A 14,038-nucleotide genomic window follows, 5' to 3' on the forward strand; every position below is an offset into this window, starting at 1 on the left:
CACTTGGGGATGTGGTTTAGTGGTGGACTTGGCAGTGCTGGGTTAATGCCTGGACTCAATGATCTTGGAGGTCTTTTCCAGCATTAATGATTCAAAGTTTAGCCTTAATATGACTGACTGCAGAAGGTAGCTTATACTCAATGGCTGAAAGCACTGAACTGCCACTGCAGTGAGACCTCAAGATACTCTGCATGTCATGATAATAACAGAAATATTATTGTTTAGCCCTGAGACAATCTAATCTTCCAAAGACCAGACAAATATTAAATTATGATTTGTCACAGAAAAAGGAGAGGGAAGGAAGTGTTTTCATTTAAAGTAGTTATACAAACACAAGAAGTCTGGGAAAAAAAAGGAGTTCTGGCAATTTTCTGATTCTGGACTAAATATAATTCTTTACCAGAGGCAAATCTTAATGAAGACTATAGAGCTTATTAAAACAAAAACCCCCAAATCCCAAGAACAAGAGAGAAATCACACAAACTCAAAACACATCTATAGTCTTGAGAATCTGTAATCTTGTGCAATAACAGACGGCTAGTGTCAGTTCAGAGTATCTAATAATTTGTGCAGTACTGTGTCACTTAAAAATGTTTGTTTTAATACAGTATAAATAGGAAGGACAGGGTTTAATAGTGTAGTGGGTGCGGTGGAGAAAGAGTGGAGAAAGGAAATGTTAATAGTCAATGCATAAAAACATTCCCTTAATTCTTTATCTCAGAAGGACTTTAAAAACAGGTAACAATCTGAGGTAAGTGAATTAAACTTTCAAAATTTCTTTGGTGGTTTTCAAGGCACTCCATTTGTTTCAGCAAAGGCAGTATGGAGGCACCTTTAGTGCACCAATCATTTAGTCTTTTTTTTTTTCCCAAAGTACAAACATCAAAAACATGGCATCACCTCTTACGAGCTGTCAGAAGGGTATCTGCACTACAGCAATACAAAATAGATGTAATCTGTACATTACAGACACTTAAGAGTGTGCACTAAATACAAATTGAATACATGCCACACAAAGGTTTGTGAATGGACCACTTCCTTTTAGCAGCCTTCTCTTATCAAAATAGAGTAAAATATTGACCACAGATGCTGTTACTGAAAAACAAATTAAAGATTATCAAAGAAACGATTTTTGAGCCAATGTTAGAATGGTTATGTTCTAACCACTGCACGCACTATCGTGCAGATGCTACACACAAAGCAATATTATGGATGCTGTTCTGAAGAGACGTGAGAATGGCCCAGTAATCAAAATCCTGTAAAGATGTCAGTTTTACTGGACTTAATGAGTTTCCCTCACCAGACCCCTCATCATCGTCAGTCGCGGACTCCTGCATCTCCTCTGTGAAAGCCTGAGATTGGCGGGGGTTATTCTTGTTCTCTGAAACAGTCACTTGTGCTTGTGACCTCTCACCTGAGGTCTCTGTGTGCTGAACTGGCGTCGAGGTAGTTAGGCCCTTGTAAGAAATGTCACCTGTCTCATCTTCCTCATAGTCATTAAGGCAGTACACTTCATCCAGGTCCAGGTCTAGGGTCCTGAAGCCCTTAGTGACAACCCCGGGCCTCGGGTCCAGGATCCCACCCAAGTGAGGCTGAGCCAGCTGCTGCCAGTGGTGCAAAGTGGCAGAACCTTGAAAGGGAACAGAAAGACAACCGAAATCAATTAGTAAGCAATCCAGGACCTAAAATACAAAGTCCCACTTAATTTATCCAGAAGAGCAAAGGTTTGGGAGCTCCAAACCTTTAATGTTTCTGGGTTTAATGTGCCTAGGGAGACATGCTACAGTACAAAACTGCTTCACCTACGCTTCAGCACTTCCACACCAGTGTGTAATAAACTGATCATATCAGCACTTATGCAAAGCCTGGTGGTGAGAAGCAGCACGCTTGTGCACATGCACATCCCCTCCCTGTAAATATCCTCATCCACTTCAATTCACAAGATTAAGCAGGAGTAGAAAGAAATTACATTGCAGCAGTTGATCTGAGCACCATCACAGAAAGCTCTAAGAGGAACATATAACACATATTCCCACATTAAGCTCTAACTAAGACAAGTGCTGAAAACATGCCAGAATTTTCTGCCAGTGGCTAACAGGAGGACAGTAGTCACACAGACTGCACAGCAATTTTAGCTTTGTACCATACGTTAGAAAACCCCATCAACTTCAGGCACGTGTAAGCAGATACACAGCTCTGAACTACACGTCAAGGCTAAATACCTGAGTGGGCCCTATGCTACAGGAATTCCACTACATAACTAAATGCTACTGTACCTGTAGCTTCATCCTTGGCAGAGAAATGTTTTGAAAAGGGAGGTGCATTTTACAGAGAAGAGCATTCAATATTCAAGGTTTAATAGGAGACAGTCAGAAGCAGCAATGGATCAGGAAAAATTCATATATACACCGAGATGGACCCAGTGAAATCAAGGGACAATTTATTTGATTCCTCAAGTAGCAATTAAACACTAGGGCTTGCATTTTCCTGTGCCCACCATCACTGTGTTGAAAAATGTGACTTAAAATCACACATGTCCTATGACACAAACAAAACATCCTTCTTTTCACCTCTGCCTGAAAATCAGAGCAGTTTTTGCAGTCTTATTCCTGTTCCCTCTCTGCAAAGCAGAATACCCACTCGTTCAACAAGCTGGCACAAAAATGTCTCACCCATATTCAAAGTCCAAGAATATTCAATTTGTTACATGGTGTATGTAAAAGCTTAAACAACTGGAATAACTAGAGAAGGGGTGGCTCTCATATACATTTTCAATCTGAGGAAAATCCTATGGAATAAGAAAAATTGCCATTTCACATATTGCACTTGAGGAAGCTTTCTGTAAATAGGAAGTAAACAGGGAAAACTCTTTCTCTAGAATGACTGGGAACAATGGGTGGCACTTTAACTGAGCCTATCTCCCTTTTTAAGGTCTGTAATTTTTTAGCTCAGAATAAATGGATCTGCTAGATTATTTTGGCTAATGACCCTATCTGTTTTTTTTCTTGCATTTATTTAAATAAGTCTATAGGGATTAGAGAAAATTTGCACCCTCGAGGCTCAAGAAGTAGAAACTATTACAACCCCAAAATGAGAGAAGATACATCCTTATAACTTGTATTTATTTCTCAATTGTCACAAAGGCCAAGTTTTTTTTCCTTTTATGTAAACAAAATACCCCAGAATGTGAAGAAGTGACAGATATTGTCAAGCCTTAAACTAGGGGCAGAGGTTTTCTGTCAGTTTACTCCAAGAATTAAAGAACAAAGGAAAAAAAAATTCTTTCTGTACTGCATGCAAGTATAAAAAAGTTAATTAACTTCTACATGCTAACTTCTGGAGATGTAATCTTTTTCACCTTAAAGCACACCAAAATTTATACTTAAAATAAACTCAGCAGAATACAAGCACTTCATTTTCAATATATATCTCATATTTTTCCATAGGAAATGTATTTATCAAAATATCTGCATTTTGAACTTTAACATTTCTATTGAAACTACAGAAATCAAAATGACCTTAGCTCCATCACAAACAAGATATACCTGAGCCTAATCTTGATCTCATAAAATGTGTGCAAGGGAGCCTTAATTTCCCATAAAGAAAATGAACACAAATGTACAAGGGAATTCAACAATTGTAAATCCCCAATAAAAATAAAAAAAAGAAAGCTGCAGAAGTCAAAAGAAGAGGGAAATACAACACTTATTTGGCCTACATTCAGTCCCACGTTCCTAGCAGATGGTTTTGTAAATTATCAGAAACAGTTAGCATGAGGGAATTACTGCGTAACAGTGGGGACATGCCACTGAAGGAAGAAGGAATATAAGAACAAAATAAGTATATGAACAAAGTAAACTTTTTTCCTATATTCCTGGTATCTCTACATGATTGCACATAGGCTTTGAGGATCAGAGAAAGCTTAGAAATTCAGTGTGTTGCTCCCACAACTGCAGTGAAGTGGGTGAAGACATAGTCCCAGTTTCTAGTTTTCCTGCAGATAGTGAGCGCTATTTTGTGCTTATGACACACGAGTCACAGGTGCATAGTTTAAAAAAAAAAAACACAAACAAAACAAATCCCACTGAACTATAATTAAAACAAGTCACATCAAGCAATCCTCCTGTTTGACTAAAAGATAGCATGTGTTGATTTTTAAAGGTGCAAAGGATTAACTTCTTAGTTCTTCTGCCGCTTTTTTTCCTGGGGGATTTAAAAGATTGCTTTAAAGGAGCCGAAGTCATTAACCTATAGTAAATTTATTATAGAACTAATTTTTTTTTCCTGTTTTTTGACATGAGCACCCAAAACAGTAATAAAATCAAAGACACAACACTTATAGCAGTCTGCAGGTACAGCAGACTGTTTTTCCCCAGTAGTCTGAAGGCATCCATGAAGTTGAAGAAAAAATTAAGGCTCATGAAAAATATTCAGAAAATGAACTAAGCTGAAATGAAAAACAAAATCATGAAGATATTTAGTTAATAGATGTTAACAAACACAAAACTTATGAAACAGGCAGACACAATCATGCTACAAATAAGATCTAAAACCAAATAGGGGAAGTACTTAAAGAGGTGCAATAATTTCAAGAGAGAAATGAATCAATGAAAACATTGAACAAAACCAGGGGGAAAAAAAAAACCCAGACAGATAGAAAGATGATAAAGACTTTAAGAGTTTATTGGAAGACAAAAGCAGATATAATGGGATGGTGACAGAAATCTATTACAGTGGTAGCAACTGGAAACTGAAACAAAGTGGGATCATCTTTTCCCTCATCTGGTACAAGAACTTTTATGACCATTTAAAAGCAGCCATGAAAACAAACTATGCAAATCTGCTCAAGAGTATGGGTTTGTGTGCTATGGCTATAGTTTCATTTGAATAGGTTGATACAGTACATCACTTTCTTCAGGACATAGGAACGCTTATGTTTGCTTCTGAGTACGCATCATGCTATATGCTCCTTATAAATGAAATAAATTTGTTCTAAACAGATGAAAAAAAAAAAGGAACTTCTGCAATTAAATCACACACAATGCAATGTAATACAAGAGTTCTGTTAAAGGAAAAGAGAGAGAGAGAGAGAGAGAGAGAAGCCAAAGCTAAATGATGTTACCTAGTGTATCTGTGAAGTGCTACAGGGAAACTTAATTTGGTTTAAAACCTGAAGGAATTGACTCAACTAACTTCCTGCTACAACCTGAAACAACTGAAGAAAGCCAGGCAGACTGTACTATATTTGCTTTAACAGCCTTTTTTAAAGAGTCCATTGAAATGAACTTTGAAATGGAGCTCTAGCCCTGACTACCATCTATCTCTATCTTGCCTTTGTCTGAGACAATGTATGAAGGAAATTTGACTTTAAAAATCCCCACCTATTTCACACATGAAACACAAAGCTATAGTGAATCATGTGACCACTCAAACAACCCATTAAGTCCAGAGATAATTTTGAATCACCGTAACAGTCTTATTAGACCAACTGGACTAACTAAAGTAGGTAACAGCCTTTCCAGATACTAATTTACAGAACTCTTGCTGTTTAGATTTCATAGACTTATCCACCTTCCCTTTCCAATTATGAAATGGTAACATTTAGGTCGGATGTAAAGCTGCACTGATGATGTGCATGTGTGGCCCATAATATTGATTTTAGTGCTTTGGCTGGGATTGTTTCCTAACACTTTTAAGGCTTGTGGAAGAATATATTAGTTAGAAGATCTCAAACCAACAGCGTGGAGTACTGTCTCTAAAGTAAAAAGAATACGTATTGCAAAGATTTCCTGCTTTCTGGTGATGGATTAGGGACCACAAAGAGTCACTAATAACAACAGATAAAGGCCGAGGCCCTTTGTTATCACCTTCTAGTGGTTTCACAATCTGAAGCTTTTCTGGCAGGTAGGAGCGACTGCTGATAGACATTCCTGAATATCCAGTGAATTCTGAAAATCTGGAGTGAGTTCCCAGTGACATGATGCTCTCTGTGGGGGTAACGGAACCACTGTGGAGCTCTCCCTTTTCTGCAAGTTCCCGCAACTTCCTTTCCTGCTCCTCCTCAAAGAACTTGCGCTCCGAGAGGTAATTCTCCCGCCTGAGGGAGAGCCTACGCAGGGCAGTCTCTAGGTCACTGGAGCCTGGAGTCCCTGGAGTTCCAGGCTTCTTCATCCTGTCTTCATTTCTAAAACATAATGGGGACACAGAAAAATAATAAGAAAAAGAAATAAAGGTGGGAGGGAAAAAACCACATTCTTAGAAATGTTTAAGACTTCCACATGACAGTTTTGAGACACTCACCAATACCTTTACATTACTGTGACTGGGAACAACTTGCTCCTCATCTGAAGAGCTCAAAGGCAAACACCAGTCTTTTGTTTCTCTTCCACAGTAAAAATTTTGAGTCCGAGTTCCTGCCTGGAAACTCCTGGTTGGAAACCTGCACTTTACTTAAGAGCTTCCTCCTGCCAAGAGGTGAGAGTTGTCTACTTGTTGTGTGTCTCTCACAGTTATGCAAACTCAGGTAAGCAGGCCCCATGTTAAAGGGCCAATGCTGTAAGAACACCACAGTGAGTCACAAGAGTATATTATACTGACAAACATATATTGTTTTGAAGTATTAAACCATTATAATGTAAAGCATATACAGCATATAGTGTGGAGCTGTACTGGGGGAAGAGACAAGTTCTGGTTCACTTCATTCTTAAGTTTTCATAATAGATGCACACTTTATTCAGTTTTAGGATCAAAACAGTTAACTGTAGCTGCATCTGGAATCAGAACTCCCTGGCATTTATGTAACATGGTGAAAACTTAAATATTTTTAAGTGTTGACACCTAAAACAAAGGGTGGTTTTACATCATCTGGTGATGCTGCATCTCAGAACAGGTCTGAGTTGCAGACACTGATCAATACACAGTATTTTCTAAAAGCTTTGTTTTTTTAAATAAACTTGAGTGCCCAAAAACTATAAGCACAAAATAGATTTTGAGGACGTATGCCATCGTAATAACTGCACTACATAAAACAAAAGGAGGAAAACAGGAACACTGCCTTTATGTCAGAAAAAAAGCCAAAGCAAATTCCAGTGCTCTGGTACTGACCCATTGTCCGAGGACTCTGTCTCTAAGATGATGCTATTGGTCTTGTTGTCTATCATAATGTTAGAGATGTCTCCCCCATAGAAACTGGAACGTGGAGTGCTGACGCAGCTAGAAATGACTGAGTTCATAGCAGAGGACTGGTTAGAGCCTGGGATATTCATTGGTGACGGAGTCATGGATCTCTGCTTGACAACTTGATTGACATTTCTCACCGTCTCAAAGACCCGCTTCTGATGGCTGTAAAGCACATACACAGTTAATAATCACTCAATAACTTATTACCATGAGAAGGAACAGAGAAACAGCTTATTAACAGCCCTTCCTATTCACAGGTTTATCAAATACTTTGGTTTTATATATAGTTCTGTAAGTAGTATATGCATAGGGTCCCATGCTAGCTACAGTCTGGCCATTACATTCAATCCATCAACATCATTCTTGTATCACTTTAGAATATTTTTAACAGAACATTTGACAATCATGTGCATGGACCCTTTCAAATATTAATAAAAAATAAGTGAAAGAGAATTTCAGTACATCAGCTAAAACTGCCATAAAGCCATTATGTAAAAATGAGATTTTAAAAACCAGAATTGACCTCCATTCAACTCTTACCTATAAACTGACTAATCCATTTAAAAAGAGAGTTTGAATTTACTCTCCTGAGTATCTCCATGAAAGCAAATACTGTATCTTTCCTCTCTGAAACCAATTTCCAATCCCCTCAAATAATACTTTAAAAAAAAAGGAAAAAAATCCCAGAAATATAATGAACCAGGACTTGAGAGAGAGGCTGTCAAGGCTGGAAACCTAATATTTGACCTACTTCTACAGTTCCTTCTTTATCACCATTGTCTTTATACCATGACAAACATAATTCACCTGGTTCAAGACTGACATCAGATGACACTTCAGCAGAAATTTCTTGACAAAATAAAATTACCCTACATCATGCTGCAACAGTGCCACCACTGCTTTATTTTACAGTTCAACAATGGCTGAACATAGGGATAGCACATTTCTTCTATCTGAAAGGTAACACTGCCAGGTTGTAACAGTGACTGCATGCTTTATGCTATTTAATATTATTTAAATTTCTTTCCTTCTGTCCATGGGTGCTCAACATGGACAGAAGGAAAGAAATTTCCTTTGTGTGGAGGCTCCAGGTCTATAGCAGTAAATCTTTATGAGGTTGAATCTAAGAGTATTTATCAATAAATAGTCCCATGGAGCTTGCAGTTACTACCACCGCACAAATAAATAAAACCTAGACAAGTCATGCAACCAGAAAAAAAAAAGTATCCTCCTCTGGTACAGGCAAAGTAAATAAGATATTCTAAAGAAGTTAAACTAGCTTTAAATTACATTATACTGAAAGGATGAAAGGATCCTATGGGGTTTGAGCACGCTCACAACTTTCTGATCTTACATTGTTCTAATCAACATTTCACTCTGTCAAAGCCTCATTTGCAGTTCTTGTCTCAGGCTCAGAAAAGGTCAGTGTATGCGTCAGGCATTTTGTAAATGCAATTAGAAGGTCGCTGGGAAGTGCCTACTGTACCTTCCCTGACTGTTCTGTTTTGTAAACTCTGTTTCTGTAACAGACCCTGCAAACTGGATTAACTTATTTCAAATTAAACAATCCATGCTTTGTACAAATCTGTGAGATAACCCTATTGAAGTACACGTGCAACTGGCATCAGCAAGGCCATTTCTGCCAAGCTGTATCTATCTATAGCTTTGGGGCTGTCGCAAACGCTTAACTTGTTTCAAACTACTCTCTTGTTTAATTCAACAGAGCTTCAGCACAGGCATAATAGGCATCACACTAAGTACCCAACTATGCCAAATCCCTTACTGCCTTGAATCCTGTAAAAACTGGATTAGATCAACCTGTTATGTTATAAAACTCACCAAGAACTTGAACTCCTCCTCTAACTGGTAACTGAAGAAATCTAGCATGGTAACACACAAGAAAACAAACCTTTTCTCATTCTCAGCACTCACCAATGAGGAAAGACGTTTACAAGACAAAGAAAAGCCAGTATATAGGCGTTTTCTTTTAGCAGCTTTAAGAGAAAATAGAAATGCCCCAAAAACTAGACAATTTGTTTTCCTTTCTCTCTATTATTCACATTCAGCTAGAAAGATTTCTTTCTAAATATCTAGCTCAACTATTTCCTGTTTTTTCTCTTCTCATCAAATAATTAAATTCAGATATAACCAATCAATTAAGAACCAATTCTTTTCAGTCATACGCCAAGTCAGGAGAGTCGGGTTCATCCAAATGCAGCTCTTTCCTCATTGATCCTTCTATCTCTGCTGCCAAAGAATCCTGTTTAAAATAGGCACAAAAGAGAAACAAATATCATAGCATTAATAGGTTGGCATGACAGAAAATAATAAATTACTTATACAAATTAATAAATAATGAAGAGTATTCTAGAAGAAAAAAGGAGGGTTTAAATATGAAAAATTACTGGAAAACTAATGTAGGTATATAAAGCACTGACAAAATATGGCTTAGCTTCATTTTCCTGCAGTATGTACCATCTGATTATACATAATATCTGCCAAAGAACCTTCAAAAAGCATTTTAGACAACAACATGATCCAGCTACCCAGAGTGAATTCCATACTCAGTAACACTCACCCTTCATGTATAAAGTTTGCTCTTTATGTTTTCCTTTGGAATAAACATAAAACTTACAGCATTATCCACCCATCCACAAAAATGACATGATTCTTGGCATAAAGCACTATATACTTTCTCCATAAGATTAGAGGTAACAGGCTATCAATTTTCCATAGCTGGTCACTGAGTTTTACTACTGGGTGCAGGGTCTACGTATGAAACATTAACAAACCTAAATGATCTTTTGTCCCATGATTCAATGTTTGAAAATCATTTTCACACAAAACATATAAGCCTGTCTCAGCACAAGCATACTTTTCACAGCTTTCAGCTTATTTATGCAAGCACAATTTGTATTATTTTTGCAAGCACAACTTGTATTAATAAACGTCTGCACTTTAATTTGGCCTGTGTTCAGTCTCAGAGGGGAGCACAAAAAGGCAAGCTAAGCCTTTGTTGGCAATTTACTTCTTGTGAGCACAAATAAAATGTGTTCTTCTTCAGCAGTAAGACAAGGCAGGCCAGATTTTGCTGCTTGAATACATCAGTGTATTTCAAAAGAAGCCACTGATACCATTCCCTTCAGAAGTAATCTAACTACTTTAGAGATACACAGGCAAGCAGAGCAAGTCACTGCACACATTCTTATCCACTCTTTGTTTTTCATTTCATTGAGGGTACTGCATTTTTCCTGAGTTTTAAATGTCATATTCACATGAAATCAGGCAAAGAAAGTTGATAACACCAGTGAAACCACCATAACTTTTTGCCATAATACAGATTAACAGCTCACATTCTTTTAATGAACCACTGAATTTTCAGTCACTATAAAACAAGAAGTTATGCTTTTAACCCTGTTCAGAGGTTTAGACTGAAGAACTAAAATGCGTATCATAAAGGACTAGAAAGATGCCTGTCTGGAAACCATAGTTATGTTATTAGGAAGTTTTATCTCCAAGGATATTGAAGACAAACGGGAAGCTCCTAATGAACATCAGACACCACAGTACAGGAGATGCCTAACAAAGATGTACAGAAGTGTGTAAGAACCTGTTAATGCTTAACCTGTTAACCGGGTTTCACAGATAAGCACACACAGCTGCAGGCTGTATATAAAACTGCAGCAGAGCTGCACAATACCACTGTTTCAGAACCACGTTTGCAAAACTGATCACTCAGGTATCCTTTAAGACTATGCAAATACACATTTCACCCAGGCTTATGTCAGACCTAGCATCCTATCCCTGAAGCTGTAAGTCAGATGCAAACACACTTCCTTTGCCTGGTGTGTGCAGGTTTTTCCTTAAATCTGCTTACCATAGGGAAGAGACCAAGGGAGTGGTACCGACGTGATATAGCATTGGGCATTGTCTTGTTCCTAAGGTTTTTCAGCTCTTCTTGAGCCTCATGAAGCATTTCCATGCACTCTGCATACTTGTCTTCCAGCTCTCGCAACTGTAACATAGAGAAAACAGCCCAAGACCTTATGGGGTGCACTATTACCACAAAAATCCTCTTAATTTTTTTAATGCTGGTAAACAATAATAGTGTAGGGAAGAATATCCCACTTTAAAGGAATCGATCTCCAACAACTGAGTATCTCTGGAGGATCATTAATAACATGGATTAGTGATGGGAAGGCAGGCAGGGAGGGTAACAATGCAGAAGGAACTGTTTGCTCCATTTCCTTCCTTTCCTTCCATGTGAAGCCATTGTCAAGGAGAAGATACAGAGTTTAAAAAGTATCATTAGTCTGGTCAGGTTTAGTGCTTAATCACTGCCATGATGACCACAGTGGTAAACACCATGATCTGAGGACAAGACATTCCACAATGGTCCAAAGGACTTAGGAATTTTAAAGCCAGGACTTTCATGCAAACATACATATACACATATAGCTTTCAACAGCCTAAGACTATACCTTATTTTTAGCTTTCTCAGGAAACACATCTTATGTAATCACTCTGTCTACAGATGTCTGTGTGCCATAACAGCTTTTGGGCTCATCAGCAACTTCAACTAAGTTTGGCAAAGGGGCAGAAGTCTGAAACACCACATTCCTACAACTTCCATAAAAATAAGCTATTTGTTTTAGAAAAAGAGATCCGGTTAATTTTCTTTCCTAAGAAAGCAATGGTGAGGCATGAGCCCAATCTTTGTTGACCACTACAGATACAAAAGGTCCACCCACTGGAAAAGCTTCTCTGGACATTCCCACCTTCATCACCAAGTAGTACAAGTGCAAGACACATCCTAAAGGGATCAAGCTTTATTCATTCCATCTTGTCCATTTTTTTTCATGTGAATGTAGCACCCATAAGACAACCTGAAATACTGGACTGCCTTATGTTTATACACTGAACAAACAGAGCATCAATGAACTCTTACATGTTATCTAGTCAAAATAGGCTGAAATTATCAGCCTAGAGAAGTCAACCTCTGAAGGTGTTCCTGTACAGCCCGTAAGTCTCTGTGTTTCAAAATGTGTGTCATTTGAAGGAGCAGAGAAGAGGAAAGAAAAGGGTTTTGAACTCTACTAGGAACATAAATGTTCCTTCATTGCATATACACAGGACAAAACTATTTAATATTTCTGATCCAACTCAGACTAAACCTCTCATGGCAAAGTGAACAGTCATTGTTTGGCTACTAAATTATTGTATTACTAAGTACTGTACTCACCTCTGCTGTGAGCTGTCTCTGGGCATCTTTAGCTGCTCCCAGATGCTGGACAAGTTCCTCATTTTCAACTGCACACTAAAACATGCCAAAAAATGTTAGAAATGCTGCAATTTTTGTCCTGTGATATTTGTATCTTATACTACAGGTAAGTAGGAACATTGTAACTTTTCTCCCCTCTCCTTCACAGCAATATTAATCTATACATTAGTTTAAAAACGTTTATAATGTTAACACAAGAACACACAATATTAGAATGCACCTTGCTAAAAGAACCTCCAAACAAGTATGTGCCTACTGAAATACTTGCACTGACACTTTTGTCTCACTGACATAACTCAGAGCAGAGTTTTGTATCTAATATTTAAAATAATTTTAACTATTGCATTTAAGAAACCATTTATGCATCTTTTAATAAATTGATGCTTTCTAGTCAAGTATGCCCGGTATTAGACACCAAACAAGATCATCCACATAAGGAAGGTGGACTATTTCCTTTAGGCTCTAGTACAGAGAGGATTTTAATCTGTCCTCCAGTCACATTAGGAGCAAATAACAACAGTAGTCTCTCAACTGGATTGCTTACAGCTTTTGCCTTTTTCTGCAGGTCGACTATCTGAGAGAGAAGATGAGTGATTTCTTCTTGTTGTCGGGCAGCATCTTCAGTTTTCTTTGCTAGCTCTTCAGAGATATTGGCAATCTGGATGTTTGCATCCCCTTCAAGATAAGTAATTACAATTAACATCACAAACCCTAAATCAGAAAAGTAAGCATAAAGATGTTCTTTTGGAACATCACTTGCTTCAGCAGAATCCTACCCCAATTCACAGTAAGATATTTTTGAAAAACACAGTAGGACACAAAATCAGAAAGGCATCAAGTGCTCATGGTGCAAAGCAGACTGAACACTTTCAGTGCAAAATTATTTTTAAATGAGAAAGATTTAGCTTTTAGCCAACATTTTCTGCTGTGAAATTTCAGCCCAGAAGTTTTCTCCTCATAACTATTTATATAAGGAAAATAATTACCACTGAAAAACACAACTGACTGATCTGGTTTGGATTTTTACTGACCTATCTCAAAAAAGTATAAAGAAGTAGGCACATACTTAGCTCTTTTACACAGTCATTGACAAGTTGTTGTTCTTTCTCTTCATAAGTAATTGTTTCAGTCTTCAGCTGACAGGCCTGTTCAAGAAATCCACATCAAATATGCTACATTAGCACATTTGTTCTTTGCCAGTCTGTTGTTGCACTTCCATCTGCTTCAGAAAGACAAGCTATTCTAATCACTCCTTCAGGAAGACAGTGAGAAACTACAGTTTTTGCCTGTCCTCCCACATGTTCTGGAAAAAGAGGCCAGGTGAACATTCAGCAGGCACATTACTGTGTAGAGAAACTTGCATCATTATCACCATATCCCCACTAGATGTCACTTGTGTATTTTGCACTAAAAGTAAAAAGAAAAAGAAAGGCTTGGACATACAAAGTACTAGCATGCAGAACTTGATCTGGTCACTGAGCAAAGATAAGTATCATCAAAAACTAAAGAAATGTTTGGTTTAAATAACTGAATTAAACATTTGGGTATTTAAAGAAAATGCTATTTGATCCTATTTGA

At 37.7% G+C, this 14,038-nt stretch overlaps 1 protein-coding gene across 13 annotated transcripts in view; it reads right to left on the reverse strand.

Annotated features, from left to right (window-relative positions):
- TRAK1 (trafficking kinesin protein 1) overlaps nucleotides 1–14,038 on the reverse strand; it is a 127,935-nt gene that overhangs the window by 14,378 nt on the left and 99,519 nt on the right. For 7 of the 13 annotated variants that reach the window (XR_003946079.2, XM_018909688.3, XM_050970708.1 and 4 more), the window contains 8 exons: nucleotides 13,527–13,605; nucleotides 13,005–13,135; nucleotides 12,422–12,496; nucleotides 11,057–11,194; nucleotides 9,363–9,439; nucleotides 7,105–7,341; nucleotides 5,868–6,184; nucleotides 1,415–1,630 (listed from right to left, as the gene is read on the reverse strand). Coding sequence is in view for 12 of the 13 variants with exons in the window: in XM_018909688.3 (XP_018765233.3) it covers nucleotides 1,415–1,630; nucleotides 5,868–6,184; nucleotides 7,105–7,341; nucleotides 9,363–9,439; nucleotides 11,057–11,194; nucleotides 12,422–12,496; nucleotides 13,005–13,135; nucleotides 13,527–13,605 (1,270 nt within the window). In the remaining variant the exon portion in view is untranslated. Of the gene's footprint in view, nucleotides 1–1,300; nucleotides 1,631–5,867; nucleotides 6,185–7,104; nucleotides 7,342–9,362; nucleotides 9,440–11,056; nucleotides 11,195–12,421; nucleotides 12,497–13,004; nucleotides 13,136–13,526; nucleotides 13,606–14,038 lie in introns of all 13 variants that reach the window. The other 6 variants (XM_030239248.2, XM_018909687.3, XM_030239239.2 and 3 more) reach the window with 1 other exon arrangement.

This window comes from Serinus canaria, chromosome 2, assembly GCF_022539315.1.
Source record: "Serinus canaria isolate serCan28SL12 chromosome 2, serCan2020, whole genome shotgun sequence".
Classification (NCBI taxonomy): Eukaryota; Metazoa; Chordata; class Aves; order Passeriformes; family Fringillidae; genus Serinus; species Serinus canaria.